At 41.7% G+C, this 27,928-nt stretch overlaps 2 protein-coding genes across 2 annotated transcripts; both read right to left on the bottom strand.

The window, feature by feature from the left end:
- Positions 1 to 11: 11 nt before the first annotated feature.
- map3k20b (mitogen-activated protein kinase kinase kinase 20b) lies at positions 12 to 8,156 on the bottom strand. Its single transcript, XM_079568583.1, has 11 exons — positions 6,957 to 8,156; positions 6,040 to 6,127; positions 5,448 to 5,549; positions 5,303 to 5,368; positions 5,210 to 5,238; positions 4,994 to 5,131; positions 4,650 to 4,736; positions 3,762 to 3,836; positions 3,565 to 3,671; positions 2,390 to 2,567; positions 12 to 1,354 (listed from the first exon to the last, which is right to left on the bottom strand). Exons 1-11 carry the CDS (start codon positions 7,113 to 7,115, stop codon positions 416 to 418), a joined length of 1,968 nt encoding a protein of 655 aa, XP_079424709.1. The 5' UTR covers positions 7,116 to 8,156; the 3' UTR covers positions 12 to 415.
- A 95-nt stretch (positions 8,157 to 8,251) lies between these two features.
- On the bottom strand, positions 8,252 to 27,624 carry LOC306972104 (rap guanine nucleotide exchange factor 4-like). The gene is made up of 29 exons (XM_079568584.1): positions 27,379 to 27,624; positions 22,217 to 22,359; positions 21,985 to 22,073; positions 20,985 to 21,131; positions 18,385 to 18,457; positions 17,363 to 17,415; positions 16,681 to 16,787; positions 16,484 to 16,605; positions 15,892 to 16,075; positions 15,657 to 15,741; positions 14,925 to 14,985; positions 14,761 to 14,837; positions 13,895 to 14,041; positions 13,594 to 13,688; positions 13,378 to 13,463; positions 13,196 to 13,278; positions 11,922 to 12,068; positions 11,747 to 11,835; positions 11,640 to 11,667; positions 11,490 to 11,565; positions 11,150 to 11,296; positions 10,946 to 11,043; positions 10,253 to 10,378; positions 9,994 to 10,172; positions 9,820 to 9,910; positions 9,685 to 9,735; positions 9,522 to 9,609; positions 9,377 to 9,441; positions 8,252 to 9,300 (listed from the first exon to the last, which is right to left on the bottom strand). The coding sequence occupies exons 1-29, from the start codon at positions 27,444 to 27,446 to the stop codon at positions 9,118 to 9,120; spliced, it is 2,988 nt and encodes a 995-aa protein (XP_079424710.1). The 5' UTR covers positions 27,447 to 27,624; the 3' UTR covers positions 8,252 to 9,117.
- Positions 27,625 to 27,928: the final 304 nt, after the last annotated feature.

Below are 27,928 nucleotides of genomic sequence, written 5' to 3'. Positions count from 1 at the left end.
TATTGTAATCAAAAAATGTCAAAAACACACACTAGATTTATAATCAAGACAAAGCCCTTTTGAAACAATTCAAGACTATAACCTAAACATACAATATGTTAAAGCAGGGACATGAATTACCACAGTGCTGCCTCATTAGAGACATTCAAGTGTGTTAATCTGTAACACTTGTACCTCTTACAGTATACATTATGCAGCAGGTTTATTAGGTATTAAATTACACAGGTGAAGTCAATCTGACAAAATATATGACAACCGTGTTGTCCCTTTGTCTTCTTTCCACTTCACAGTACAGAAGGACATAGTGTTCAGCGCATGAATAAAAAATAACAAATGAAATGTGTTCAGCCCAGCTTTTTACTTCTGAGATGGCCACATGTGCTTACAAGTCAACCGCTGTGTGCATGGAGTACGTTCAGTCACTGTCAGACCAGTCCAGCTCCATCATGTCCATTGCTGCAGAAGCCATCTTAATTTTGGATCCTTGACGCACGCTGCAACTTTTGACAGAGTTCTGGTTGGAGGAGGCACGCATGCTCACCTGCACCCCCATTTCCCCTCTGATCTTTTGGCTGATGGCCTCACTGAGGTCACTCCGTACTCCATGGACCACAACTCCCATATCAGCCCTGTGCCCTCTGAGGCCCAGCTCACTCCTGACTCCTCGGCCCGTGACTTTCATGACACCTAAGTCCCCCATGTTCATGTCCATGTCGTTCACATCATCTATGTCTAAAGACAGCATGTCCCCCAAGCCTCCCAGACTCCCTCCCAGTCCTTTTAACATTGTCGGGAGCCGTGACACTTCCACTGCTCCCTCTTTCCCTCTGTCGTCCAGTCGGTCCTCTCCTCTGTCTATCTCCCAGTCTCCCTCCCGCTCCCTTCCCGACTCCCCCTCTCCAAAGCCTCCTGAATAGCCCTTCCACATGGTCACCCTGCTCCTCTGCAGTCCCCCCGTGTCCCTGTCCCGCTCCTCCCAAGTCCTCTCCTGCCTCTCCACTACCCCGCCCGGGAAGCTCCTCAGCGTCACCTGCACCCTGCCCCCCTCCGAACCGCCCCCGTCGTTCTTCTGCACCCAACTGTTGTCATTCAGGGTGCCCTCGTCTTCCTCCTCATCTTCATCTCCAAACCGGCCGGACAGCCCGCGGAGCATGGCGTGCAGTCTGCCCCCCTCCAGAGACGACATGCCACGGTCCAGTGTGACACTGCTGCTGCTCCTCTCGGTGTCTCCGTTACTGAGGGTGCGGAAGAGCGAGCTGACCCCCGCGCTGCTCACCCCCGCGCTGTTGTTGGAGTCCTGAGAGTGTGAGCGGAAGAAGGAGCCAGACGAGCCGATGGACAGAGGTGTGAAGAACTAGAGGAAGGTTAAAGTCAGACTCAAAACTCTTTTAATCCCTTTTTTTTCTTAAATCATTTTAATCATTATAGTCGCTAACTGTACTTGGTAGTTTAAGTTTTTACCTTTGTTTAACAGCAGGCTGAATATCTACCAATCCACTTGGAAGGGTTTAATTTGTATTGGTCCCACCCAATCTATCTATCTAGAAAACGATTTCAGTAAACAATAGAGGTTCAGAGTTGAGAGTAATCTTGTAGAATAAAGATGGGTTGTTCCGTTACAAGTTAAACCCCCTCTTCTGGATCAGTAATATTGATCCTGCTGTGTAACAAAGATCGTTATTTCAGTTGGTTGGTCTATTTTGGTAGGGACAGTGCATTGGCATTCGTTGTACCACAGTCGCTTCATTCATCCTGGCCTATTGTACATGTTTTTAGTGGTAGGGGAAACTGGAGTACCCAGAGGAAACCTACGCAGAGATGGGAATTGAACCCGGGACCTTCTTGCTGTGAAGCATGAGCGAAGCAAAGCTGATGAAGCTGCTTGGATGAAAGTCTAAACCTCCTTAAACAACTCTTAAACTACCAAATACAGACAACTAAAGAACCTTTGCCCACAACGGAAACATCCTGTACAACTTAGAGCTTGCACAATCTTCCTTATATTTTGTTGTTGTGTGATACTAAAACCATACAAAATTATTTTCTATTGGTCAAAACTGTACGCTGATGATGAAATTGTACAATGATAAAACTGGAATGAAAATAATAATAATAATAAAAAACATAAGTAAAAATATAAAATAAATAAAAATATCTTTGTGATATAATTCTCAAGGCCTTAAGCAAGACCCATAATGCATTGCTCTCATTTGTAGTATTTTTCTTTTACGTTCATAGAAGTTTTTGTTTATTTGTGCTAAACTCGCTCATGATGAGTGGCGGTGCACCCTCTATTTAAGGCTGAGTGTAGATTTTTAAAGAATAAATAAATACGCTTTTCAGTCTCAGACGTAGACATAATAACATTGTAATAAATGGCGGCACTCACAGGTGAGATGTTAGAGTCCATCAGAAGAGAGGTGGGGCTGGGGCTCATGTTTGACCTCTGCATCAGCCTCTCCTCCCATAATTTGAGCCTCCTTTCTCTCTCTTCCAACTCTTTTTCTTTAGAGTAAAGTTCTCTCTCAAGCTTTCGGAGGCGCTCGAGGGTTGACTCAATTTCACACCTAGGGAATACATATTAGAAAAGTCATCATTAGTATTATGCTTACAACAATATAAAACTTCAACTATTTTAAACTGTTGTAATGAACGTAAAAGAATTGTTCATATTTGTTTATTGCTCATATTTTATACTTTCTAATTTGCAGTAAATTGAGTTGCAGATACTGGCTTCTTCCACTAGAGGTCACTGGAGACTCTGTAGCAGACTGCTTTACTACATTTGTCAGATCTGTTTGAAGCTCAGCAGTATTGTTTATCCCACAGTATAATTGCTCCGCCCCTTCACCTCTCTCACACCAGCACATCCTCACTGCCCTGGGTCCATCTAACTTTCCGCCCTGACCAAAACCTTCACTCTCAATAAATTACATGGCTGTGGTAAATATGCCCACAATTTCACACCCCGTCTTAGTCTCGTAGCTTTCACATGGCTCCAATAGATTTCTGTCCCTGCTTCCTGTGTTTACAGTTGACTTTAATTCTCATCTGCCTCCCCTGCCCCAGTGCCTACCCCCCTCAGTTTTTCTCAGAGCACTGGAGTGGACCGGCAAAGGAATCTCTTCCATGGACACTTTCCAAAGAGCTTAATATAGACTGAAGTAGAGCACAGGGTCACACATTCTGCTTCTCCCAGGGGCAAAAGACTGAGTTTATTGTGCCATAGGCGCTTTAACCCATTCACAAAATAAATTTTATAATACAGTGAAATGGTTCTTAACTGTGGTACTTAAATCACTGGTGGCACTGGGGCTTCTTTAGGGCCAGGTTTCAGTTTCAGAAATCATTGCATTTGTAATTTAGTAACACATTTAAGTTATGTGTTTATTTAGTTCAGACATGGTTTACACTCAGTTTAAACATAATTTAACCCAAATTAGGTCTAACTTAGACCCTTTTGAATTGGTCTTAATCTTGACCTGGTGGTACTTGGAAGGTCAAATATTTTATCAGGTAGTGCTTGGTGTGAAAGGTTTGAGAAGCCCTGATACAGTGACATACCTCCACTGATCTTTGTGGTGAAGGAAGGAGTTGCACTGATCCGGTAGCCTGCTGTCATTAGCCATTGTCTCTAGAGTTTGCAGCACTTGCTTAAAATGTGGCCGTTCCTAAAAGGGAAAGCATATTGAAATATGAAGTGATAATGCAAAGGCTGTGTTTACAAATCATTTAGTGATATCTGCATCAATAACACTCACCTTTGGATCTGCTTGCCAGCATTTTTTCATTAGCTCAGCAAAGCTTGCTGGACAGCTGGTTGGGATAGTCAGTCTCTAGGAAAGCAAAACATACTGGGAAGTTAACTCTGTAAGAAAGCCAGACTGACTACATTTTGCACAAATAATACAACGATGCTTGGTAATGTGCATTGGTTTGTGCATGAGATTCCAGTCTTCTATATTGTATCCACATTTAAAAGTAGTATATTCATCACGTAATAACTTTACATAATAACTTCTGCAGCAAAGATGACTGAATGATTCCTGACAGAGCCAAACTACGGGGCAGAAAATGGAAACGGCTTTCTCTGGGGGATTAATCCTAAAATATGAACGAGTGGAGAGGGGGCATGCAGAGGGGTCAGCGCTGAGGTGTAGTGGTGGAGACTGGGAAACAGAAAAAAGACACACACAGACGAAGGCAGTTATTTAGGGAGAGTATTTGGAGATTAGCCAAGAGCTACGCAGGAATCATGTTCTCTGAGTTGTTTGTTGGCCGTACAATGTGGCTGTTAGCATGAGTGTTCAAGGGGCTCTAGTTACAGAGTGGATAAAAGTCAGCTCTATAAACCACTATAATCAGGCCCCTATCACAGTGTCCATTCTTCTCTGTGTTTGTGTCTCGTAAAGGTTTTTGCCAGGGGGAGTCTGGCCCAGCTCCACTGCTGTGTATCCAGGCCTTACAAGAGCAGAGAACTGACATCAGGACTAAAAATACCCCGTGGCCCACCTCACCAGCTCGCAGTGGAAATCATGAGAGCATCGCATTGTTTCTCCAGCTTTCAAAGTTTGCACATGGCGCCCATGCTGTAGCACGTTCGGAGACTAATGTTTGGTCTTTTTTTTTGTACATTGTGTGTACTGTACCTCTTGCTTTTCTACCACCAGCCACGCAACCTGCAGCCCTTCAAAGCCTTTGAATGGAACCTCGCGAGTCAGCATTTCCCACAACACCTGCAAAGCACAGCGACAGAGTGGCTCGCGTCAATAACAAAGTACTCAAGTAAGACACGAAATGGAAATGCTCTTATCGGCCATTACAATAACAGGTGAAACTGATTCTCTTTTCATGTTAGTAGATGGGATTAAAAAGAAAGTTAGCAGATGGTGCAATGACGGTGTTAAATTGGCTGTTGGCTCTTGTATTATATAGTGCAACATGAAGGACGGGGTCATCATTTTTTAAGGTCGAGTGAGTCCTGTGAACATACCACTCCATAGGAATAAGTGTCACAGGTCTCAGACACAGGCAGACTCTGGATGACCTCAGGAGCCATCCATGGAAATGTCCCCACGACTGTCATGTGAGTGGTGTGGGACAGGAACTTGGACGCTCCAAAGTCACAAATCTGTCAGACAAACAGGAGAACGCGGTGTGAAAAAGGGTCCGCTTCAATCAGCTGTGCTAGGCTGCCAGGGCTACACACCTTGAGAACTCGGTCTGTCGTCATTACCACTGAAAAGGATGAATAAACTAGTTATAACATAGGTTCATGTAATCAGGAGACTGATGTCCATACCATTTCGTGACTTGAGATCTCTGTGAATGACTTTGATCGGAGCCTCAGCATGGAGGTAGTGCATTCCTGCAACGATGACATGTGGACATGTTTTACGTGCACATACAAATACATGAACAGATTCTATTTTTCTTTCTTAATTCACCTTTAGCTATCTGTATGGCCCAGGTCATGATCTGTTCCATGTCGATCTGCTCACTCTGCTCGCTGGACAGGAACTCATACAGAGACCCCCCATTCGCATATTCTGCAAAACAACAGTCAGACTTATCCGTAAAAACAACCACGTTGTGAATAAGCATTCCTTTAAAATAAGCATCAGGCATGTTGCTAACAATAATGATGATGCTGGTTTATATTAAGCAGTGTGCAACATCTAAACCGTGATTCCACTCTAAAGTACAGCTACATCTTGACTTTTGAGACTCAGTTACAAATGTCCTGCCAACACATACAACTTGAAGTATCGTACAAGAATATAAAGTGATATTGGAAAACATACACCCATCAACACCGGCCGTGTGCTAACGTGTCTCTGACTGACATCACGTGGATAAAATGCTCCCCAATAAAACGGTTCACTCTTAAAGAGAACATGAGCTCCTCTTATAATTGTTGAGCTTTACTACAAGTTTCTTCAGACAGAAATACTATAGATAGAATCTCATGCATGGACGTGTCTGAATGTACTTATGGTAAAGAGTAATATTTCTGATCAAAGGATGTGTCTCTCAGACCTGTGACAATGCCATAGTTGGGCGACTCCAACACAGCTCCATAAAACTGAATGATGTTCTTGTGACTCAGGACACTGAGGATCTCAGCCTGTTCAGAGGAAAACACATACCGTGAATATCATCGCCTCCATTAGCCCATTGCCAACATGTCTTATGGTTAGTATATTCTCCTCTTAATGTCTGGGAGAGAACTGAGCTCTGGACCTTTAATAACAGTCCAGTCTCTGACACAGTCCCTCCTTACTGTGATAAACATGCCGTTAATCTGAATGACATATAGGTAAAAGCTCTGCACATGTGAAATATGTGAGCGTTGCTCAGCAACATAACGGATCTTAATTTGTTTGACATCACAGAGACTCTGCACTCATCATACCATTATACTGTTCAGAGCTCAGGGCCTGTGCACGTGCAGGCTGTCTACAAACATTAAACACTTAAGACATACTATTAGAATCAGGCCTTAGTGTTACTGCAGCAAACACAGCTCTATATTGTTTTGCACAACTTTTCTCTGTATGCTCATTATCTATTTATGGAATGTTTCTTGTCCAATAGTGTTTTTTACATTTGTGAGTATAAGTTTGTGATGTTTTCAGGTCATTCTCATGAGGAACCTCTCAGTCTGATTTTATTAACGACTGACCACACTGCTCGTCTAATGCACACTTGAAAGAACAGGAAAGTCTTGGCATAAATAAATGGCTCTATCTACAAAGGGGCGACTACATGAGCAGAGTGATCAGCCGAAGAGGTATGTTCAAGATAAACACAAGTTCGCAGACATTAGGGAGGAGGATTGGAAATCAGTCAAACCAGTAAACTAAAAAATCTATGACTACAAAGAAAAGAATGGAAAAAACATCACAACATTTCTCAAATGCAGACTCGTTACTTGGACCTGTGGCTTGACCTACCTCTTTGTCAATCTTTAGGAGCTTCTTGACTGCCACCTCCTTGTTCTGGGAAATCCACAGTGCTCTATAGACACTTCCAAAGCTGCCGCCTCCACAGTTCTCATAGAAAAGCAGGTCTTCATGCTTTATCTGCACAAACGACGATCCGGGGGACGACATGGCATACTGACTCAAACCTTCACTAACACACTCATACAAAGACACACGGCTCCAACCTCCACGACTTTACCTCCCAAAAAATAAAGTCTCAAAATCACAGCATGGATAACAAGTGGTATAGTGGAGGGAAGAAGGAGCCTGTATAGTTTCCACGAGAGGGATAAGAACTGGATGTTGTCAGTCAGCAGAGCAGTGTGTCAGAGAGAACTAACCAGAAAATACTGGAAAGAGAGAGAGAGAAGTGTGTGACTCAGTAAGTTCAACCTCCCTGCAGACTTGGAGGTACCACATTGCCCGATAGTGGTGGCCCGGTGATACTACAACGGGGAAAGATTTTTACAAAGAGAGGCTGGATGTGATGAAGAAGTGATTTGTGGTGTGAGTGTGCAGTCTCCCTGCAGCACACGCTCTGTTCAAATATGGTCACTGGCATTCAGGGCATTCCTTCTTCCTGGCTAAGTGTGTCTATATAAAGCTCTCACATACACACACAAGGACAACGCTCCACAGGCCTGTGCAGCAAGTCAGACATTGTAAAATGACGGAGCAATGAGGGTGACAGACGCGGAAACCTAAATCTAACCTAGATCACCAGCGCCTCCGCTAAAAAACACATGGTCACTGGAGACGTACTGGACAGAAAGACCCACTGACATCACCAAGGGCCATCGCTGTTGCTTACATCAGCTGTGGGAATTTAGAAAACACCTCACTTGTTATAGTAAGTGTAAAACGAGACTTGTGTACGGATGACTGCAGGGCAACAGGAGCCAGCATCAATCACTGCTCATTTGTATTGGGCGCAACAAACATTGTCCCGGTGATTTTGGTATTATTAGACGGGTTGGATGGACATGTGGCTTCAGGCTGGTGTCACCAATTGAGTAAGAGGCGGTTTCTCTCAGATGTGCAAATGGTTTTCGGCAGTCAACTAAACCATCAACACCGACCCAACAAGTGGAAAGTACAGGGTTAGGCCTCTGCGCCTGCTGTCCATCAACCAAGCAGCCGTAAAACAAGGACCCCCCCACACAAAACCCTGTAGGTAATCCCAATACCAGCTGTGGCCTTACAAGTGAAATATTAACTTCTGTAACAAAGAAGCTAAAAAGGCATTTGCACTGTTAAATGCACTGTTTGTTTTTTTTTCACTTTTATTTACAAGGCAGACTACACGTACAGTACAGTCACAAGCCGCTCCAAAAGGGCAGCAGTTCTCAACACGCACCAAAATCACAACTAAAGCTCCTGAGGTCAAAGGAAAAGTAATGACACTTGGCATAAACACTCAGATTCTACGCACATAAGAAAAACAGTTCCCCTTGACACACAAGTCGGATCTGTAATGACTCGCTGTCAAGATTAAGGACAATATAAAGGCAAGACTTAGGTGGAGACACCGTTAGGGCTCAAACCCAGCTAAGAACCTAGATTTTTGGGAGTGTCAGACTAATTGTAAGACACAGATATTCACCCATAGGACATCGAAGCCTACATAATCTATAGATATATCCTTATAGATTAATGAAAATATGCACTTTTATATCGTATACTGAAAAGGGATAATGTAAAGTCTGGATTATTATCGTGACTTGTGTTCTTTATGAAGGATCTTAAGTGTAAACAGGCTACACAGGCAGGTACAGTAGAACATTAAAACCATTTTTTTCCCCAAGTTGCACAACATGGACAGGACACAGAGATAGAAGTCCACTGTATAGAACAAAAAGCCAATCCGGTTCAGCCATGCAACATTATTCAGCCAAGTTCTATACATTACAGATCTATCTCGCAGGTGTCCCCAAAACAGTGACAAGTAGTACGGTCTAGCGACGAAGTATAGCAGCTTTCAGACTGTCCAGGAAGAGGAGGTTTTTCATGGCACAATACTGAATGAGTCCAAAAACAGTGAGATGCTACTGACCCTCTGATTATCCGAGTGTGTGTTCTTTATGCAGGGTTAAATGTGGTGACGATGGAGGCTCTTTACTGTGTCGTGGTCTCATGTCCTTCTCGGCTCCAGCCTGTAGGAGAGCTGCGTGAGCGCCCTCTGGTTGTCAATCACGCACAGTTTCCTGACGTAGCCGCGCACCTCGGCCTGGTTCTTGTTGGGCTGGCAAATGTCCGGGTTAAAAGGGTGACTCCGGCAGTGTCGCACTTGTCGCATTGTGTTGGCGATAATGCGCTGAATGACACAGAAGACGCCTCAATTAGAACCTTTTTTGAAGCGAGTTATATCAACAAAATGACCATGAACTCACCATTTTCTCAAAGTTGACCATATTGTCAATGCATGTTCTGTTTCCTTCGTGTGTGAAGGTCATGTCTGTAAAGGAGTAATGAGGAAGGCCTTGATTATTGCAATTCTATATTGGACCTCTTGACATGTTTAAGATTATGTTGCACCTTTGAGAAGAAGAGGCATGAAGGGGATGATTGGTGGCTCCAGTTTTGTGACAGTAAGTCGATACGACCGGTGGTTTCTGGAGGGGTCCTACAAATTATATTGAATATTTTGTGTTAATAATGCTATCATGATTTTTCATTTGATTCAAGAAACGTGACTTGCCATCATGCTCTCAAACTCAGCATAGAACTTCTTAAACTTGGTAGGAAGTTTCTGTAAGAAAAGTAGATATAGCAATATAAAGATCTTATAATCTGTTTACTCTGTTTATTGTAAAAGTCTTTGATGTAGTTTTACCTCCCATGTTTGACTCAGCCTGCTGACAGCTGGGTTGCTCATCCCCATAATAATGGCGAAGAAAGAGTTGAGGTTCTTGAATTCCCGACAGCTGCAGATGAAAACAGACAGTGTTGAATTTTACACAGACCAGTAAAATATGGTCTCGGCATAGAGTCAGAAAGATCAACTCACTGTGCTGCGATCTTGATAAACTTCTTGAGCAGCTGCACTCTCTTGCTCAGCTGCCCACAGAGGCACACCTCTGTGACCACCCAGAGCTGGACTTGGTTGAACCGTCTCAGGAACAGGTCCAAGTTGGCCGTGGTCCTTCTGAAACTCTGCCGGCCAAATGTGTGGTAGAGGAGCTCGTGCTAAAGAGAGATGTGACATGTAAATACCAACAACAGAGCGTTTGTGCTGTTGTCATGTGTGGTTAGTATGAGGGTGCTACCTCATGCATACAACTGAAAAGCTCCCAATCGAACAAGGTCATCTGATAGGCCAGGTCTTTGGAGCTCATTAGCTCAAAGGTGGACATGGAGCCTGCAGTGGGGCCCTCCTGGTCTGGGAGAGGAGACTGCAACAAGAGAGATGGCATTCACATTTCTTTAGGAAATTTGTTCTTTACATTTGACCCCTCTTGCAAACTGTGCCTCAGGGCAACCATTTAGGGGTTGGGACCCCTTTCCTTAAGCCAGGATCTTGGTCAGGATTACCTAGCTGGAGGTTTTATCTTACTGTGAAAGGCCTCACCAGGGGCCTTGCTGTGAGCCAAGATTGTTAACCACTTTGCAAGACTGCAAGGCTTGCCTGTTGTGACTGGCCTGGTAGTTTTGGTGACCAATCAAACCCGGCATTACATTGCACTGTACATACATGTGCAGAGTCGCAGACCTCGCTAATCCCATAATTGAAGCTCTGGGCTCTTGTAGTACGAGCTCTGTCAGGTTCACATCTAAACTGTGGATGCACTGGAGAGTCTGTCTATTTGTTTGTCATATTGTAAAATGTACATACATTGTATTGTATTTATCATCTTATTCTTAAATTTTCTTTCTCTATGGACCATATTTTGGGGTCCTTAATAAAGTCTTAATAATAAAAATAATAATAATAACGATAAGACAAAAGAAAAGATATTTACAAGAGTAGAGAGCTGCTCTCGGGGACATGCATACAATCGTCCGTTGATGCTCAGAGTGGAAAACACTGACACATCATTTGGCCTCAGGATTTGTTTTTCTGTAACACACAGATTATGTAATTAATTAGCTAGCAAGATCATTACATCATAATTAAAATCATGCTAAAATGGTAAAGTACAAATAATTTCGTTTTTTTTTCTTACCGCTAGCAGAGTTAAGGTGAACCAATAATAACTCTTCCGTTGTGCCGATTTTTTCTGCCACAGCACCGACCACTTCTCTTCCAGAGGCCGCAACAGAAATTCTTATAGTTGTGTAAGTCTGATCACTGCAGTACACCTTTAATAGGACTGAATAATTAAGCAGGTATTAAAAAAATAGTAATTTTTTAACAAACAGCCATGATACATTTAACATTTAATTCACACTTATCAACAACATTTACAACTAAAAAGAAACTCAAGTATAGTAAGAGATTGAGACCTGGACATGAGAGATTACAGACATTTGTTCATCACGTCTCCAAAGTAAAACAGTACTTACTGTCATCTTGATTCCTTATTGGTTGTTTCTTCTGTAATCGCTCTTCCCCATTACTAAACTGTCTTATGAGGGTTTTCTGCAGAGGAAACATTTGGTTAGAAAACAAAATGTATGTTTTACTAATTTATGTCCCCTCCATTAAACATTTACCTTTTTTGCGGCCTTTGCTTCTTCTGAGCTGTAAAAACAAAATTGTTAGAAAAAAGTAAAATTGTCACTGAGTAATATTGAGGATCTGGCAAAAAAAAAAAACATACTGCATTTTCACCACTTTCTCAAGGTCAGCAGCCAGGTCTTTGAGAGCTCTCAGAACTCGGGCATCATTTGACACGCTTCCGAACAGCTCCTGAAAAGATCCCACACCAGACACGAATAACAACTCCATAAACTCTCAGATATAAATGTAGGACTTCCTGTTTTCAGATGTTTTACCTCGAGGAAGGAAATAGCAGCGGGCTCCTCTTGCAGCAGGTAGGTGTGGGCACTGGCCCAGCGCAGGGTCAGTATGAGGACTCTTCTTTTACTGTTGACGGCAAACTCCAGCCTCTCCTGCTCTGAGCCAGGGGGGGAGGCCGCATGGTAGGTGCACACCAGGTTAAGGGAAATAAATGATTGTTGCTTAAGATTAATTTGCTCCATAGAATATATACCTTCACTTGATCACCTAAAAGAAGTTTGGCAACAGGACATTGGAATAAACATCACTGCATTTCATTGGACTAAAGCTCAAGAAAATATCCATTCATCTTCAATCTGTGCTTGTCATGGACTGCTCCAATTCACAGTTCTAAACAGGTTACACCTCTCCAAAGTACAGCTTTCCAAAATGTTCCATAGGGTGAACACAGCTTGTGATCAGTCCGGACAGGAACAGGCTTCACAAACTCACACTTTCTTGAACTGTCCTAACATAACCGCTTACTGGACTAACATTTTAAAAATTGATGTTTGTGGAACACAGTTACACCCTGACCCTGTGCTTGCACTTTATGGAGTACCCCCAGTAACAGCTAATCTTATTAACATGCAGAAAACAAATTTGTTTCAGTGCTATCGAGAAGACTGATCCTATTAAATTGAATGTCAAGATTGATATACGCCTCCATTAGGGCTGCACAATATATCTACAAATTATATAAGTTAAGTACACATACAGTATGAACTTACAGTAGTTTAGTTATGTTTGGGAAACTTTGTGTGCATAAACTGTTTTGTTGAATTATTTAGTTGTGTGATTTTGCAGAATCATAGCTGAAATAAATGTGACGTGTGAGCTCATCATAGAGTAGACCTACGTTTTTTTTGGGAGGGTTTTGTTATGCATTTAAATGAGGATCGAGCTCCAGATGCAAAGCACAACTATGCACTTTACAGTTTTTACGGGCATCAGCACAATCTAATTCTCCCCATTATATAGTGGAGTAATCCGCACAGGGCGAGGGCATTAGGGAAAGCCCTCAGAGCCAGCATTACCAGCAGTTATTTTGGTCAGAGGAAAGACAGACAGTATTTCATTAGTGCTCAATGATCAACTGCTGCTTCAGCTTTTCTTGCTCAAACACAAGGAGTTCTCTCACCAGAGTATTGGCATTTAGCAAACGATATACATAATTCTGCTCTGTAAAACGGCTTACTGCAGTGAGTAATGTCATAGGTAGGGGGGGGGGGGGGGGAAGAGTACCCTACACCCTCTGAGCAGAGAAAGGATATTGAGCCATGAGGAGAGGGCACAGCTGACTGTTGGGCATAAAAACACAGTGCATGAGGACAAAGTCATCGAGTGCTGGGTCTAGCAGAGAGGACAGAAAGGAAACGAGAGAGTAAGGTTACAGAGATAAAAGCTAAGGGAGAAAAGAATGTGAAAGTCAGATGTAATTGTTCTGTAAACCTGGTTCACTGTGATGTATGTCCATCCTCATCGTCTCCAGGAAGTGCTCAAGAATCTTCTCTGGAGTTCCCGATATCACAGTGTATCTGTAAACATAAAAAAGTATATATAAGGATGTACGACGTGGAGTCTTGAACACCACGACGCACAGCAGAAGATACTAATGTCAATCAACCTGAAATAGTTTATTTGTGAATATTGTAGGTATGCACTTACTTGATGCTTCCTAGTGTAGAGGCACGCGGACTCTTTTCCAGCACTAGCACAGCTTGTTCATGCTCTTTTAAACGCACTGTATTCGCTTCAACATCCTACAAATTATCACAAAAAGATGAATTCTTCATAGTGAATTACAACATCAGATGTAATATACTATGTTAGCCACTAGAGGGAGACAAGCAAGCATCGTACCCGTGCTCATTTATCACAACCTTATCATTGGCCAACTACCTTGTTAATTATAGTCCTTTTTCTATTCAATAGGAAGTTGTAGGTGTTGGTGAGGTGCAAGTTATACCCTGAGTATCCTGTTGAAGTCCTCCTTGTCCACTCGTAAGAAGTGGCAGTTGTCCTCTCGCAGCACTATAGAGGCAGCACGTGGTGAGTCTGTGACAAGGGCCAGCTTCCCAAAGTCGTCTCCCTCATGCAGCGTGCACACTACGCCCTAAACGCACAAGCAAAAACATGTTATTAACCACGACAAGAAAAGGAGACAAGAGATATGAGTCTTATATTTAGAATCAAATGACTGTCTACATCTGGAGTAGCTGCTGTGCTGTGTGGCGTGAATTTGCTTCTGTCTGCAATCCCTTAAGCTAATTATTCATTGTGTTGAGTCACGGTGCGCTGAGCAGTCGCCAAAACCTACTGCTTGTGTTTTCAGGCTCAGAGGGATACTATTGTTAGGCACGCCACACGCCTGTGATGTAAATGTATTATTGGCAGATAAACATGGTCATTGTCTCAAACCAAAAATGACCTTTTTGAACCTCAAGACATCTTACACCCTTTGACATTTGCCGATACAATAAGAAGAATTTAAAAAAATGACAACAAATAATGAATTCAGATTGTAACGTGACCTTGATTCATGCATGTTTGAGAAATCCTGCATATTCTGTCTGTCTCCTTCTCAAGAGCGCAGAGGTTATTGTTCCACCAGCTAATGCAAGGGGTGCAACCAGGTGAAAATATTGACCTCTTTGATTCGTCTAGGGAATATACACTCACTACAAAGAAGCATGTTTTTGTAATCGCAACTATTGTTTTTAGCCTCATTTCAGCAGTTTCACTCCAATCCATGTACTTCAATAAACATAAAACAAATGGCAGACGTACAGTAGATATGATAGGGAGTGGATGTTGTTCCTAGTGGTTTCTTACTTTTCCATAGATGACCACATTGACAGAGCCCTTCTGAATGATGTACCATGAGGTGCCTTCTTCTCCTTGGTTAAACACTGGGAGCACAACAACATTTTATCATCGTTTCGCATGCACGATCTATGGCAAGGCATTGACTAAAGAAACTAGGCGATGACACTTACACACAGTTCCTGCTTTTGCGTGTGACTCGAAAATCACCACACTCGCCAGTTCCCTCTTCACCTGTAAAACAAATTAAATCACATTAAAAGATTTGTCATCATTCATTTGTGTGACTGCACCAGTATACACAAGACGACCTCAGCACAGACATTAGATTTAACTACTCTTCAGTGTGAGGCTTAACCAGCTTACACTGTCACCATGGCACTTCATATTAATTTAAAAGTGCTTGGTACCAGTATTTCATGAACAGTGGCACTAACAAATGTTTTTTTTTTTTTTTTTTTTTTTACGGTCTTCAACACAGGCTTTAGGCAAATTTAATCATTTTCAAACTCAAACAATTTTAAGCTCTCGTGTTATGGCTAATCAACTGAGCTTCTAAACTGTGATAATGATGATTGCACTTCCAAAAACAAATCTGACGCATTAGTATGTTTTTAATCACACGTTTGAGTAACCCTTTAAGCTGATACGGTCATGTCGTCAAGCGCTTCAGTGTTCTTCAATGTTGCCATTAGAGAGCGTTCTCAGGGGTAACGGGAGTAGCATCCTAAATATTTTATAGATATTACAACATAATAAAAATTGTCAAATGGTAATATATTCGGATAGTATTCCAGCATTATAGTAGTTTAGTAGTAGTAGTTTAGTTTTTTTATACACACTGTAGTGCAGACATTTTGAAAATCTCATCCGAAGCAGAGGAGCAGAGAGTGGGTGTGACTCACAGTGTTGGAGAGGTGAGCTAAGGCCTTGATGTGCAGCAGTTCATCATAGATGATCTCAAGGTCGTCTCCTGTTCTCTGACCAGGCCTAGGGACACTCAGGTTAGTCACAGTCACCGGTCACACTGTTACACCACTGCTCTTTTTAACTGGTACAGACACTTCCAGCTACGCAGGGGCACTATATTTAGTTTCCCATTAAGATCTATTCCACGTAATGTGTTAAACCCATACTTACGACTTCCTTAGGATCATGCGGAGCAGAGCGTCGGGGCCGATCTGAGCGAGGAAGAGGATGGTCTCGGGCAGCTCTTCCTCACTCTCTCTCTTCTCCTCTTCACTGGGCAGCGGCGTCTCTTCATCCTCGTCATCAAGGAAACGGTAGAAAAGGTATTTGTCCTGGAAGCCCAGTTCTTGATCCACTGAGAAGAAATATAAAAACAAGACTGAATACTATTCAAGTTTACAGCGTATTTAGTGAGTACACTGTAAAAATCGTCATGTTTTCCACTTGTGCTGCCTGATCCACATTTATCAACTTTAAAGTTCATAAAATCTAATTATATACCATAAAAGAATTAGAATACTTTAGATTACAAGTTATATCTAAATATAAGACATGTATTTTAACCAAAGTGCTTCATTACGTAAACAATATCCAAAGAAATTAATATACGCTTCATTCAAGACAGAGACATCCAGTGCAATCAAGCAAAACAAATGAATACATCTTATTTATGAATAGAACTAAATATGCATCCTTATTTTTTTTAATCTATTGAAGTAAGTATGTAATAACACTATTGGTATAAACAGAGTGTTTTTCTTACCATGGTTCAGCACCCCTTCCTCCAGCAGAGCTTGCCACATCCCAACAGCATGGGAGCGAGTCAGGACACAGGCACTCTGCATCACCAGCCAATCCACTAGCTCTGTGCCCACACAGCACTGTCTGCCATAAAAATGCAGGTTGTGAGTATTTCAGCTAAAGCCATTCTGAAAGCTCGGGTGTAAATAAAACATGTACCTGTAAGTCTTCAAGTGGTACTTCCTGTCTCGGATCATGTGTGGAGCTCTGGATAGAATAGCGTTGCGCAGAACCTTCCCAGCTCTTTGTAGCTTTTCTGAGGGAATCTACCAAAATAGTGGGCCAAAACAATCACAAACCACCCATACACTGTATGCTTCTTTAAATGGCAGCAGCACTAGCAGTGCTCGACATTAATGCTAATGTGTGTATTAGTAAATGAAGCCACAAACACTCCACAAAAGCTCCTATATCCTTTACAGCTCACACCTGCAGACAGTGAAAGGGCAGTGTGCAAAAAAACAACACAAGAAAAGCAGGCTAATTGGCCAGCTGGGATCATTCTTCCTGGTGAATATATTATCTGTGATTTGCATAACTACAGAGGACCACATGTGTGAGTCATCCTCAAATCCACTCAGAAATCACACACACCTATGAAGGCTGCGCATTGTGCTTCAGTCCATTCACAAAACTCCAGTTACAACCACAGTCTGTTTATTATTACCGCATGGCGTGAAGTAAGTCGAAAAGTGTGATGTTGTTTTCACACAGAATCATTAAGCCAGCTATATTAAAAACACAGTTGAAAACTTGCTAAAACTGGCAGACTTAAAGGAATGTTTATTTATTGGTACTGTCCCTGTCCAAAAAACTAATAAATAAGCATGCTTGTATTTACCTTGTGCCCTTTATTTGCAGAGTCTGAGTTCATGTTATCTTTGTCTGTGAGTCCTGTGAAACAAAAGCATTTTATCAAAAAGTGGATCTATAGTCGAACCTCTATTCAATTTTCCTCCATTGTTCTATCTTATCTTATCTTAAAGAGGACTGACTGAGTTTTATTTAAAGACGGTAAAAATGCAACACTCTGTTTGTGAAATGTCATAAAATTTGCACACATTTTGTCCAGGTGTTTTTTGAGTACAAGCATTGACCATGGCATTAATTCAAGTACCTAAACAACTAATCAACAGTCATCATTTGAAAAGGCCCATATGACTGCTCCTGACCCACCAGTTGAGAACCACAGTGTTAAGGGGCCTCTTTCGTGTTATGAAATATAATAAACTGACTACATCATCACTTGTAGGTCACCTGGGCAGCCAGCCAGCTTTCTGTTTAAAAGCCGGAGTCTTTATAAAGAAGCATGTACTTGTAGGTTTAAACATCCAGAATCCTTACACAGAAGTACTGTATCTTTTGCCGTGCCATACGGGAAACAATATCGTTCTATAAGAGCTACAAGCAACCGATGCAAATAGTCCTTTATTCCAGTATCGGTTGCTCTTCTTAACAAGCGCAGATAGCACTTTGTGTTTTTTTATGTTCAATTTATTGCCTTGATGAAACTTTGGGCAACATTGTGGCCTTAATGTATAACACATTCTGTTGTACTGTGATTGTTATGGCACATATTCCACTGTTGAAATTATGCCGAATGAGCTGATTGTTGTCCTTTTGTATGAATTTCAATCCACTGTCATATATTGTTATTGTATGAACCACGGCATGTCAAGTCCAAGACAAATTTCCCTATGGGACAATAAAGTTTATCCTTATCCTTACATACAGTATAGTGCACTGCCCTATAACTCAACTGTGATATGTATGAGACCTCTGTTACGTAACAATCTATCATGACTCCCTACTTTATAAGTTATCAAGTATTCAGACAACTATTAATCACTGAATGCCACTCACTGTCATTGTTGGATCCGCTCTCCATGGCCCCATAAGGAGGAGCCAAAAGTCCAGCGAGGCTCTGGCGATACTTCTGCACAACACAAAGCAAACACCCATTGCAAGACATAGCAATATACACTTACAAGCATATTGTTCCACGAGCAGCTGTTCTGTGCATCCTGCTTCTGCACCAGAGCCCTTTGTAGCACTCGGATCGTTTACATGCATAACAACTAACATTATGTAACAGACACAGTGAGGCTTTAAACACTGGGTTAATGAGGACAGATGGGATTTGTGCAGATGTTGAACTTAAAGCTAAATTACAGTGAGATGTTTTTTGGTTTACAGAGTCATCATCAAGAACACGTTGTCTGCTCAAGTGTGGGGAGAGAGAGCCACAAGGCAGCTCCAATCAACCGAAACAACTGCATCTTCTGCAGGAGACTGAAGCTGTAAATACTATTTACGAGACAAACCAGCACGGGTGATGTTTTTATCGATCTACCCAGGAAAACATAATTGGCCCAGATCCATAAATGTGCTTAGGAAGCAACTGGTTAACGCAAAACAACAGATCATAATTGAGATTAAAACAAAACAGAAATATTAGAAACAAATACTATAGAATATTATTACACTATCGCACTGAAAACAGCTATAATGCAACAAAAACAGATATCTGGATAAGTTACTCATGTTAGTGTCTGTTCAACTGGCAGAATTGCTATATATAACAGACTCGAACCACACGCAAATATACTTATATTCAAGAAAATGTTACTTATTTCTTGAATACTTTTGCAATGTATCTGTTCATTCTTATGTATAACATAATGAGGCACTTGAATGTTTTCTGTTGAAAGCAGAAGTTTAGAGCAGTTTTTGAGATCTGCAAATTGCAACCAGTCAAATTGAGATTTTTTATTAGATTGCAATTGATTGTGCACCCCTGCATCTAGCACCATTTTCAGATACTGTAGTTGCTAATAACAAAAATATAGAAAGGCCTTTGTCACTCATGGAATTCTTCATCAGATCAACTACAGCTGGAAATAGCCCAATCACAGTTCCTTTATGCAAAGATATAGATAGGCAAGATAGTCGTCTCCAATCATCCCTAGTGCCCACAACAGTACAGTGTAATCTTGCCCCAAAGTCCCCACTCACCTTAAGAAGCACACTTACAGTCCACAACCAAAGCCCCTTGAGAAGTGCCCTATGCTCCTCTGCCCCTCTAACACGCGCTACCGGGCAGCATCCCACTCAAAACAAGCCACGTCCTTCCCTCCCTCCTGCCTCTGACACGGCCGCTCTGTGCCCCTTCCTCCTCTCAATGGCCCTCTCTCGCTGCAACGATGGAGAGCCAAGACACCAAACCGCTCTCCTTCACACAGGTTACCACGGAGATGAGAGGCTACTCCAGCGGAAAGTGGTTAGAAACGGGGGGATAAAAGAGAGAGAGGAAGAACAACATGCCAAGCTCTGAGCGAGAAAGGAAGTGTGCAGAACGACGCGATGAGGATGTAATTAGTTTCATTATTTAGAAAGTCTTAATTATATATAAATCAAACACAACATATTACTGTAAACTAAATACAAAATGAGAAGGAGAAGGCGGGAGCAGAGGATATAAGGGGCAGGACCGGGGACATCAGAGGAACGAGTTACAGAAGATTGAAAATGCACATGTAGTGAATAAATACTGCATATTTAAAGGGATGAGCAGACGTTTAAAGGGGAGAAGAGGAAATGGATGGATGGCTAATGACTGGCTGGTTTTCAAGTAGACCTTTTCAACACATCCACTTCAAAGACATATTGATGAATAAAGATACATTACTGCCTCTTCCTGCACCTGCACTATTATATTATACATCATTTAAAAAAAAAAAAAACTAAATAAATAAATGCTGTTCATCATTCCCTCATTTTCAGTTTTAATCAAATCAATACGCCGTAGTAAACTTAAGTCTACATTTCCCTCTGCTCTGCCAGTTCTTACTCCTTCAGAGAGACCTATTGAATGGAGTGAGTAACCTTAACAAGGAGGTCCACAGCAGGCGGCTCGTACTATACCAGCACTCAATCAGAAGGTGAATGACCAGCAAAACCCTGTTATTGGCTGAATGTTCATCGTCTTTCTGAGGGGAAAAATGCACCAGCTTTTCTACTATACAAGTACAAGAAAAAAATCAAGGTTGAAAGGAAGTTTAAAAGTATTTCTAAATGAACTGCTTTAAATATGTATGAAGCTCACAGTCTGGGCTTTTTGTAATTGTATAAGCAATTGTAATTTGTGTAACATATCACAAGCTCTTTTGGAGTGAGTGAATAATTGTTATTGGAGAGCCCAATTCGATCATGTATGTATGATCATTTTAACAAATAAAACTGAAAAGCTATTAAATCATGTACAGAATTCAAATCTTTTTTCATCAAACTGTCATTGTAAATTACTGTGTATTTTTATACTGTGTGTTTCTGCTTTATGCACCTGAACTAGGTGTCAGGTCACTGCTGTGGCAGAGTGCCCTCTGGTGGTTGCCATTGAAACAACTACTAAGCGTGCAAATACACATGTTGGTAGAACCGAAAAGTTTCATCGGGTCACTTACTTCCCAGAGGCTTTTAAACTCCCTCTGTTCGATACGGAGCAGCTCACTGGTCTCTCTGCTGACAATGGTGGCATGGCGTGGCGTGTTGTCCAGGATAGACTCTCCAAACGCAGTCCCAATGCCAAGAGTACAAATAGTCACTGCATCCTGACCACAGACATTATATGGTCAATTAGGCAAGGCAAGGCAAGGCAAGGCATGTTTATTTATACCGCGCATTTCGTACACAAGGAAACTCAATGCGCCTGTTTAGAGTTGCCCCTTTATTCCATTTTTGAAACAACCATTTGCTAGACATTATGAAACTAAAATGATTCTTCAGCACTTAGGAATCGGTATTTTTATATTCTACAAATGAGCACAGACAGTTGCAGCCAGGAGACGGATTAGCATTCTTATTAATGCTAATAAATTCATATACGAGGAAACCGCTGAATGGCATTTCTTGAAGGATTATGTCTCCTGAAGCATGATGCAGCTGGGCACTCCACGTCCAAATCAGACACATGCAACATCACCCACACATTCATACGCTACACTCTGGTCAAAGTGACATTTCAAATACAGAAACTAGGCCACCAACAGCTCCTTAGGGCCGCAGCCATGGTAGGGACATTTCATAATAAAGGGGCTTTTTATCACTATCATTCACCATAGCAAATCCTCTCTCTTTCTGAGCTACATGAAGGCACAAAAGGCATCATGGGAAACTGTGGCGCACATCTCAAAGGAGGAGCGTTCTGTGGAGCAGCAGCTTTACTCTGGCACACTGAGGCATGAACTAATGCACCAGAACAATGTCAGAGCTGAAGAAGAAAAATAACTCAGAGACTCAAAAAAAAAGAAAGAAAAAAAAACAGGACATGGGATTAATGAAAGAGAATTTTAAGACATGCACCATTTCTTCATTTTCCCATGTCTACTATAGTAAGTACACATCTTTGTTCTTAGCTTTTCATAGGAACCCGTCAAAACACTAGAATCACCAGGAAAAACGTACCTGGTGGTTGGCAGTTTCTGACACTTTGACGTCAAGCGAGCCCGAGAGAACAGCGTACCAACTTGTTCCAATGTCTCCTTGACGAAATACTGATAAAAAGAGAAAAATTAGACGTTAGAGACGTTACAGCATACAGCCCCGCAGGACAGCTGTAAGAGTCGTGCAAGTGTGACTACATGTTGCGTGTGATATGGTATACAATGAGCCTGTCATGTTGTGTGTAGATACATACATGTGATGCCTTTCTCCAGGCACTCATAAAAGGCACAGCTGCAGATCTGCACGAGCAGCGGAGGCGGGAACCTCTGGAAGGCCTTGACCTCCCTCAGTCTGGTGAGAATGATGTCCACGTCCTCTCCAGAGCGCTCAGACGGCCTGTGCACACACATTAAAAGCCATTAGTTGCTTAAAAAACATACCCATATTATCGTTCTTTAGGCAGGTCATGAACCGGAGCTGGGTGTTTTTGTGGCCCATTACGCTGTTGTTGCATCTACTGTCTTAGTACAATTTCAATGTTTTTGTGTGCGCCTTGCTTCGGAGTTTCTGGCTTGCATCTTTGTGACAAGAGCAGAGCTGCAGGCGTTACTTCTCTCATCGCAGACCTCCCGCGGGGTGTGTGTTCGAGCTCATTTGTACTGCTGCTGCATCTAATACATTTACATCAAGGCACATGTGCACACACTTACACATATATGCACAGTTGTAAGCCTGTGCCGAGGTGACAACAGAAAGCCTGAAAATGTTGGGTTTTGTGATATAGTTAATAAGGAACACACAATCATTACTGTGCATCTTTATGTCTACATCGTGACTCATACTTACTTTCTTCGCTCAAGGCAGCCTGTCTCTCTTTTCTTCAGATTTTGTTTGCTTCCCTACAAAACGTTTCTCTAATCTGCATCCACTTTTTCCCATCATCTCCAGAAATGTCTGTATTTTTCTTAAAAGGGAGATGAAAGACTACATTTATCCTTTTTTCCCCCCGTTGAACTATACATTGCTGCGCTCCATTAACTGCACATTTTTCCGACTACCATTTAGATGACCTCTTCATATACAATGATTACCACCCCCTTCAGCACTGCTTTGCTAACTCCCAGGCAAGACCTCTCCAATACAAAGCTGTATTTGTAGTTAACACACACATTTACACCTGCGAGGAATAAATTGTCTTGCAACCATGGATGTTTCTCCTAAATAAACCCTTTGCCTTCAGACAGACATCTTCCAAATCCACAACAGCTGCTATCGGCTCTGATTTACAGACGAGCTGGAGCCCTCCCTGGTTCGTGTGTGTGACTCATCCTCCACCAGCCACCTACAGTTTGGCCTGTGGTGCACTGACAGCAGCCCCATATCCCAGAGTGGGTTGGGTTAATACAGTAGCCAGGTAGACTCCCACATGCTGCACAGAGGTTAACTTGTTCAGGTTTAAATAGTCTGTTAGACAAAAAGAATTTTCCTCCACAGCACTACAATCCGATAAACGTATAAAATGTGTAATGTGACAAAGTTCTCTAACACGGCTCACTGTGTTCATTTTGCGCAAATGTGTTTTCAAATGAGTAGGTTTCTTAGTTTAAAAAAAAGGTTATTTCATGCTGTAAAAACAAAATATTACCGCATTGGCATTGAATTGTTTTAACAATTTCAGACAACATTCCTTATTTTTTCAATTCAGTCTAATCTTACTAATATGACATGACAACATGATATTAAACTAAAGAGTGCTCTTCTTAAAAGATCAGTGAACTTCCTCCCCCCTGCAAGATAAAAAAAAAGATTCATTTAATTTGATACATTCTCTTTATAGTTCATATTTAATCTTTGATATGCGTAGATACAGAATAATATATGTTGAGTAAAGATAAAATCAATACGTTTGGTGCGGCTTGGCCATCTAAATTGAGGTCTTTTGAACAACTTCCTTGTGCATCTCACCATATTGGAGTGCCTGGGGTTTCATTCACAAGAGCATCCAACTGTTTTCAAATATATTGGACACAGCCTACATACAATATTTGGTCCTGCGATAACAATGTATTTTCTAACCGAGCTGTCCATGCTCCTTTTACACATCTCCATTGCTCGGCCCTGGCCTGTCCACAGAGATCAGCTTCCTCCTTTCTCAGTGCTATGGATTTGACCTGAACGTTGTTACCTTATCTCCTGCTCCTTCCACTCCTGCAGCTCCTGATTCCCCCTTTCTCAGCCCTTTTTGCCCCCATGGATCAAGTCAACAGCCATCTCTGATTTCAAACACTCACTCACACAAAAAAGGCCGGCTAGTGAACGCTTGCATTTAGTATTGAGCCTGCAATTAGATTTGAAATGTCTACTTTTTGGTTAGAGCATGAAGTGATGATGCAGGATGTGCACATTTAAAGACACGCTGCAGCATTAAAGTTTGAAAGAAAAACTGAAATATGAAATGCTAAAATGAAATGTAAAGCAGTCAATCTCATCTATCGTCATGGGGCTACAGCCAAGTCTATGGCAGTAACAGCACCTGGGTTGGAGTTTGGATGGGTAGCATTGAGAGTTTTCTTTTTAAATGGCACTGAAGGGGAAAGTATGCTGCTTCAAAAAACAAATAAGCTATATTTATGTGTCTTGAATATGAAAGAATAAACTTTGATTGAAAATAGAGATTGATCTTTTTTGCCAAATCTCCCCATCCTAGAATCAAACGCAATTCAGAATATATTACATGCAGATCTTATGCATAAAAATGGATGCAATCATTTTTATGTTTCAGCCTGAGCTATATGTATATTACGACAGTAATAATTGCAATTTGAATTTGATTGGGATTTATCTTGCAGTCTTACACAGACACAGGGGCACCACCACAGTGAACGCCTCGAGGCAAATGATGAGGCTGCAGAAGGTCCGACAGACTGTTTTAGGAAATCTCCATCTGGAAAAGCATCTCTATTTCCACACAAATATGTCATAGGTTGATTTATGGCAGAGGACCAACATGTCAGACAGCGTCAACACACAAACAGATTTTTCCCGAGCGGCGAGATGAATATGTAACTGTTGGGGAGATATTCTTGACATTGTGTGTGCACAGTTCTCTCAACACCCCTTCGCTGTACTGCCAACAACCCCCCCGACTTGCAAAAGCGCTGAATAATGAGCATAAACAACATAGTAAGGTCATTAATAACTGAGCAATGGCTAAAAAGGTCATGCTAGAGGCTATCGGTCTGTGTGCTGGTCAGATAACATAACATTTCAGAGCCTTTTCCTCTCTCTATGTATAAGCCAGCAGTGCCCAACCTTTTTGAGCTTGCCAGCTACTTTTAATGACAGCATGGTCTGGAGATCCTTTTTTGTCTCAACTCTTGCTTTACTTTAGGCTGAAGAGGTAGGTAGAGGGAAACATAGAACACTATCAAATTGATAAAGGAATAGTTAATTTGACAATTGTTGCTTATATCATTTGTAAGAGATAGCCTTTATGCTAAAAGGCCATCATCCATTTTGCATGACCTTCTGGCGGGCCTTCTACTGGCAATTCTGCCTGGTATTCTTTGTCCTCATATCAAAGCTTACATTTTCTCTATACAAGTAGTATTTACTCTCTTATTCCGCACACAGTACGAGGATGTGGAATTCACATGCGATGTGTCAAGTCTCGATCCATGCCAGGTTCAACTGTCTAAAACTAAACGCCCCCCTTCCCTGGGTATGTACTTTTGATTTTGCTCCATATAGTGTTAACTAATGTTTACTTTGCTCCAAGGGTTTGCGAGCAATGCAGTTTTGTCTCTGTGTATGTGCGTTACAAGTGCTGAAAGTGACAATATTTTAGTTTGCAAAGAAACTTTGCTGAGACTTTAATCAAAGAGCTTCAAGTTTCGAACTAAAAAGTAAGAAGCAATCCAACATGAGAAAATCTTGACATTTTGCTGTCACTTAAATCAAACCAACAGTTTAATGCCACTAATGTGTTGACTTCTTGTCAGCCTTTCCTTGTATGAAAACCAGAGAATTGCATTGTCTTGCTAGCAGGCTAAACTAATTTACTAACTTGATTAGCATCTAATAGGCTAAATGTGTTAACCTGACAATAGCCTGTCAGCGTAAAGAATTAACAAAAGCAATAAGATGTGTTCTCACCACTTAACACTGTTAATAGTGCAACGATAAACACAATAGACCCCAACCTGTATCTTCCTTTTCCCCACATCAACAGAAAGATTGGAAAAAGCTCTTAGACACTTAGTGCAAAATATTGATCTAATAAAAGGTGTATGCCCTAAGAGCAGGGAGTGCCCTCGTCATTCCCCTGTCCGATCTAATCTACAATTCCAGGCCCAAGTTACAGTAGACAGCCATTATAACCAAATTCCACTGATCATTTGCGACTTTTGTGGCAAATTACTATATCTTTTTATTTCTAAATTACTGTCTGATGAATCTGTATTACAAATCCTGTGTGAAGAGACAAATGCCGCCCAAGTATCCTCCCATCATTGATCGAGAAACATGATAATTTGTTGAGCGTCAATATAGCGATCTACAGGATACAGGATAGGATGTCTGACCAAACAGAAGGTAATTGCATTTTCAATCACTTTAAAATTACAATGTTTGCATGCATAATGACAAATTAAATTATCTGTCCAGTGTCCACATAGGTGCAGTGTAGACAAGAATGGAAATGCATCTTTTCTGTATAATCATAAATTGACAAGGTTCCAGCTTCAGGTTGCCATTGGTAACATACAGTAAAGATGTGTCATCAAATGTGTAGGTGTAAAGGGGGTGCAGTCACAGAATGTAATGCTCTAATTACTATATGTGCCCTTTAAACGTTCTTAATTTATTAATGCCAAAAGCCTTCAACATATTAAGAGTGGATATAAGAGAGCAACATAGTAAAACTCTACAGAGGTAGTGATATAATCTGCCATCTCAGGTACATCATTTCTGTATCACCTCATAATAAACCTCAATCTCAATCAACTAAACCTCAAGGCAACAACATAATACATGATGTATGAATGATTGTAGTCTAAGCAGAATAACAAGAGGAATAGGCTATAATAGGGCGTCCATCACATCCCATGTGCTGCAGAGACATCCCAGTGAACCTCGAAGCCACCAACGCCTTTCTGAGGATACAATAACCGCTGGTTCAGGAAGGAGGATGTGATGCACCGCTGGCGTTGCCGTTATCAGATAAAGAAATGCCAGATGAACTATAGACTTATATTTTTAAGCAAGCAATGCGTGAACAGGGTGACACGCAGACACAGTGCACATGCAGCGTTAGCCGGTTCTAATTAGTCACGTTGACGCGGATGAATGAAAGAGGGCAAAGCAGACACGGGCATCGCGTGGACAGCACGGTGCACTGGGGATGCGTTTACGCACCTTTTATCCAGACAGCAGATCCACTCCGCAGATGGAGACAGATTTGGGGACGTCTGAACCGCAACCATGTCGTTGCTACAGCGGTGCTACCGGAGCGGGCTCCCGGTGGACGGCGTTTGTTAATGAATGTGAGCTTTGGCTGTGCCTCGTCCCCGCCCCTCCGCCGCCGTGACTCTACTCCAGCTCCAGATGATGCTGAGCCGCTGCCTTCTCTGTGGCATGCAGCATGTCAGCCTGAGCCTTCCCTAATGGGCTTTTAGAGGGCAACAGCAGCACAACATCACTGTGCCGTGAGAAATACACATTTGCATAAGCTCTGCAACACATCAAAATTCAGTCTCATCATTGTAGAATATGCAATTAAATCAATTCTCTGTTCATTGATTTGTGAACAAGTCAATTGAAGCTTTTCAAGACCCTGCCATAGGATTTATTTCTTGTGTAGCTTGTGCTATAAATAATAGGATCTATATGTTAGCTGAGATTACACATTCAGCAATGACAATAAAGTCATAGGCTATACTATCAAATCAAATTTATTTATATAGCA

The sequence above is a fragment of the Gobius niger genome (assembly GCF_951799975.1).
Source record: "Gobius niger genome assembly, chromosome: 13".
NCBI lineage: Eukaryota > Metazoa > Chordata > Actinopteri > Gobiiformes > Gobiidae > Gobius > Gobius niger.
Note: the sequence above shows the minus strand (reverse complement) of the source record. Positions and strands in the feature narration are given on the sequence as shown.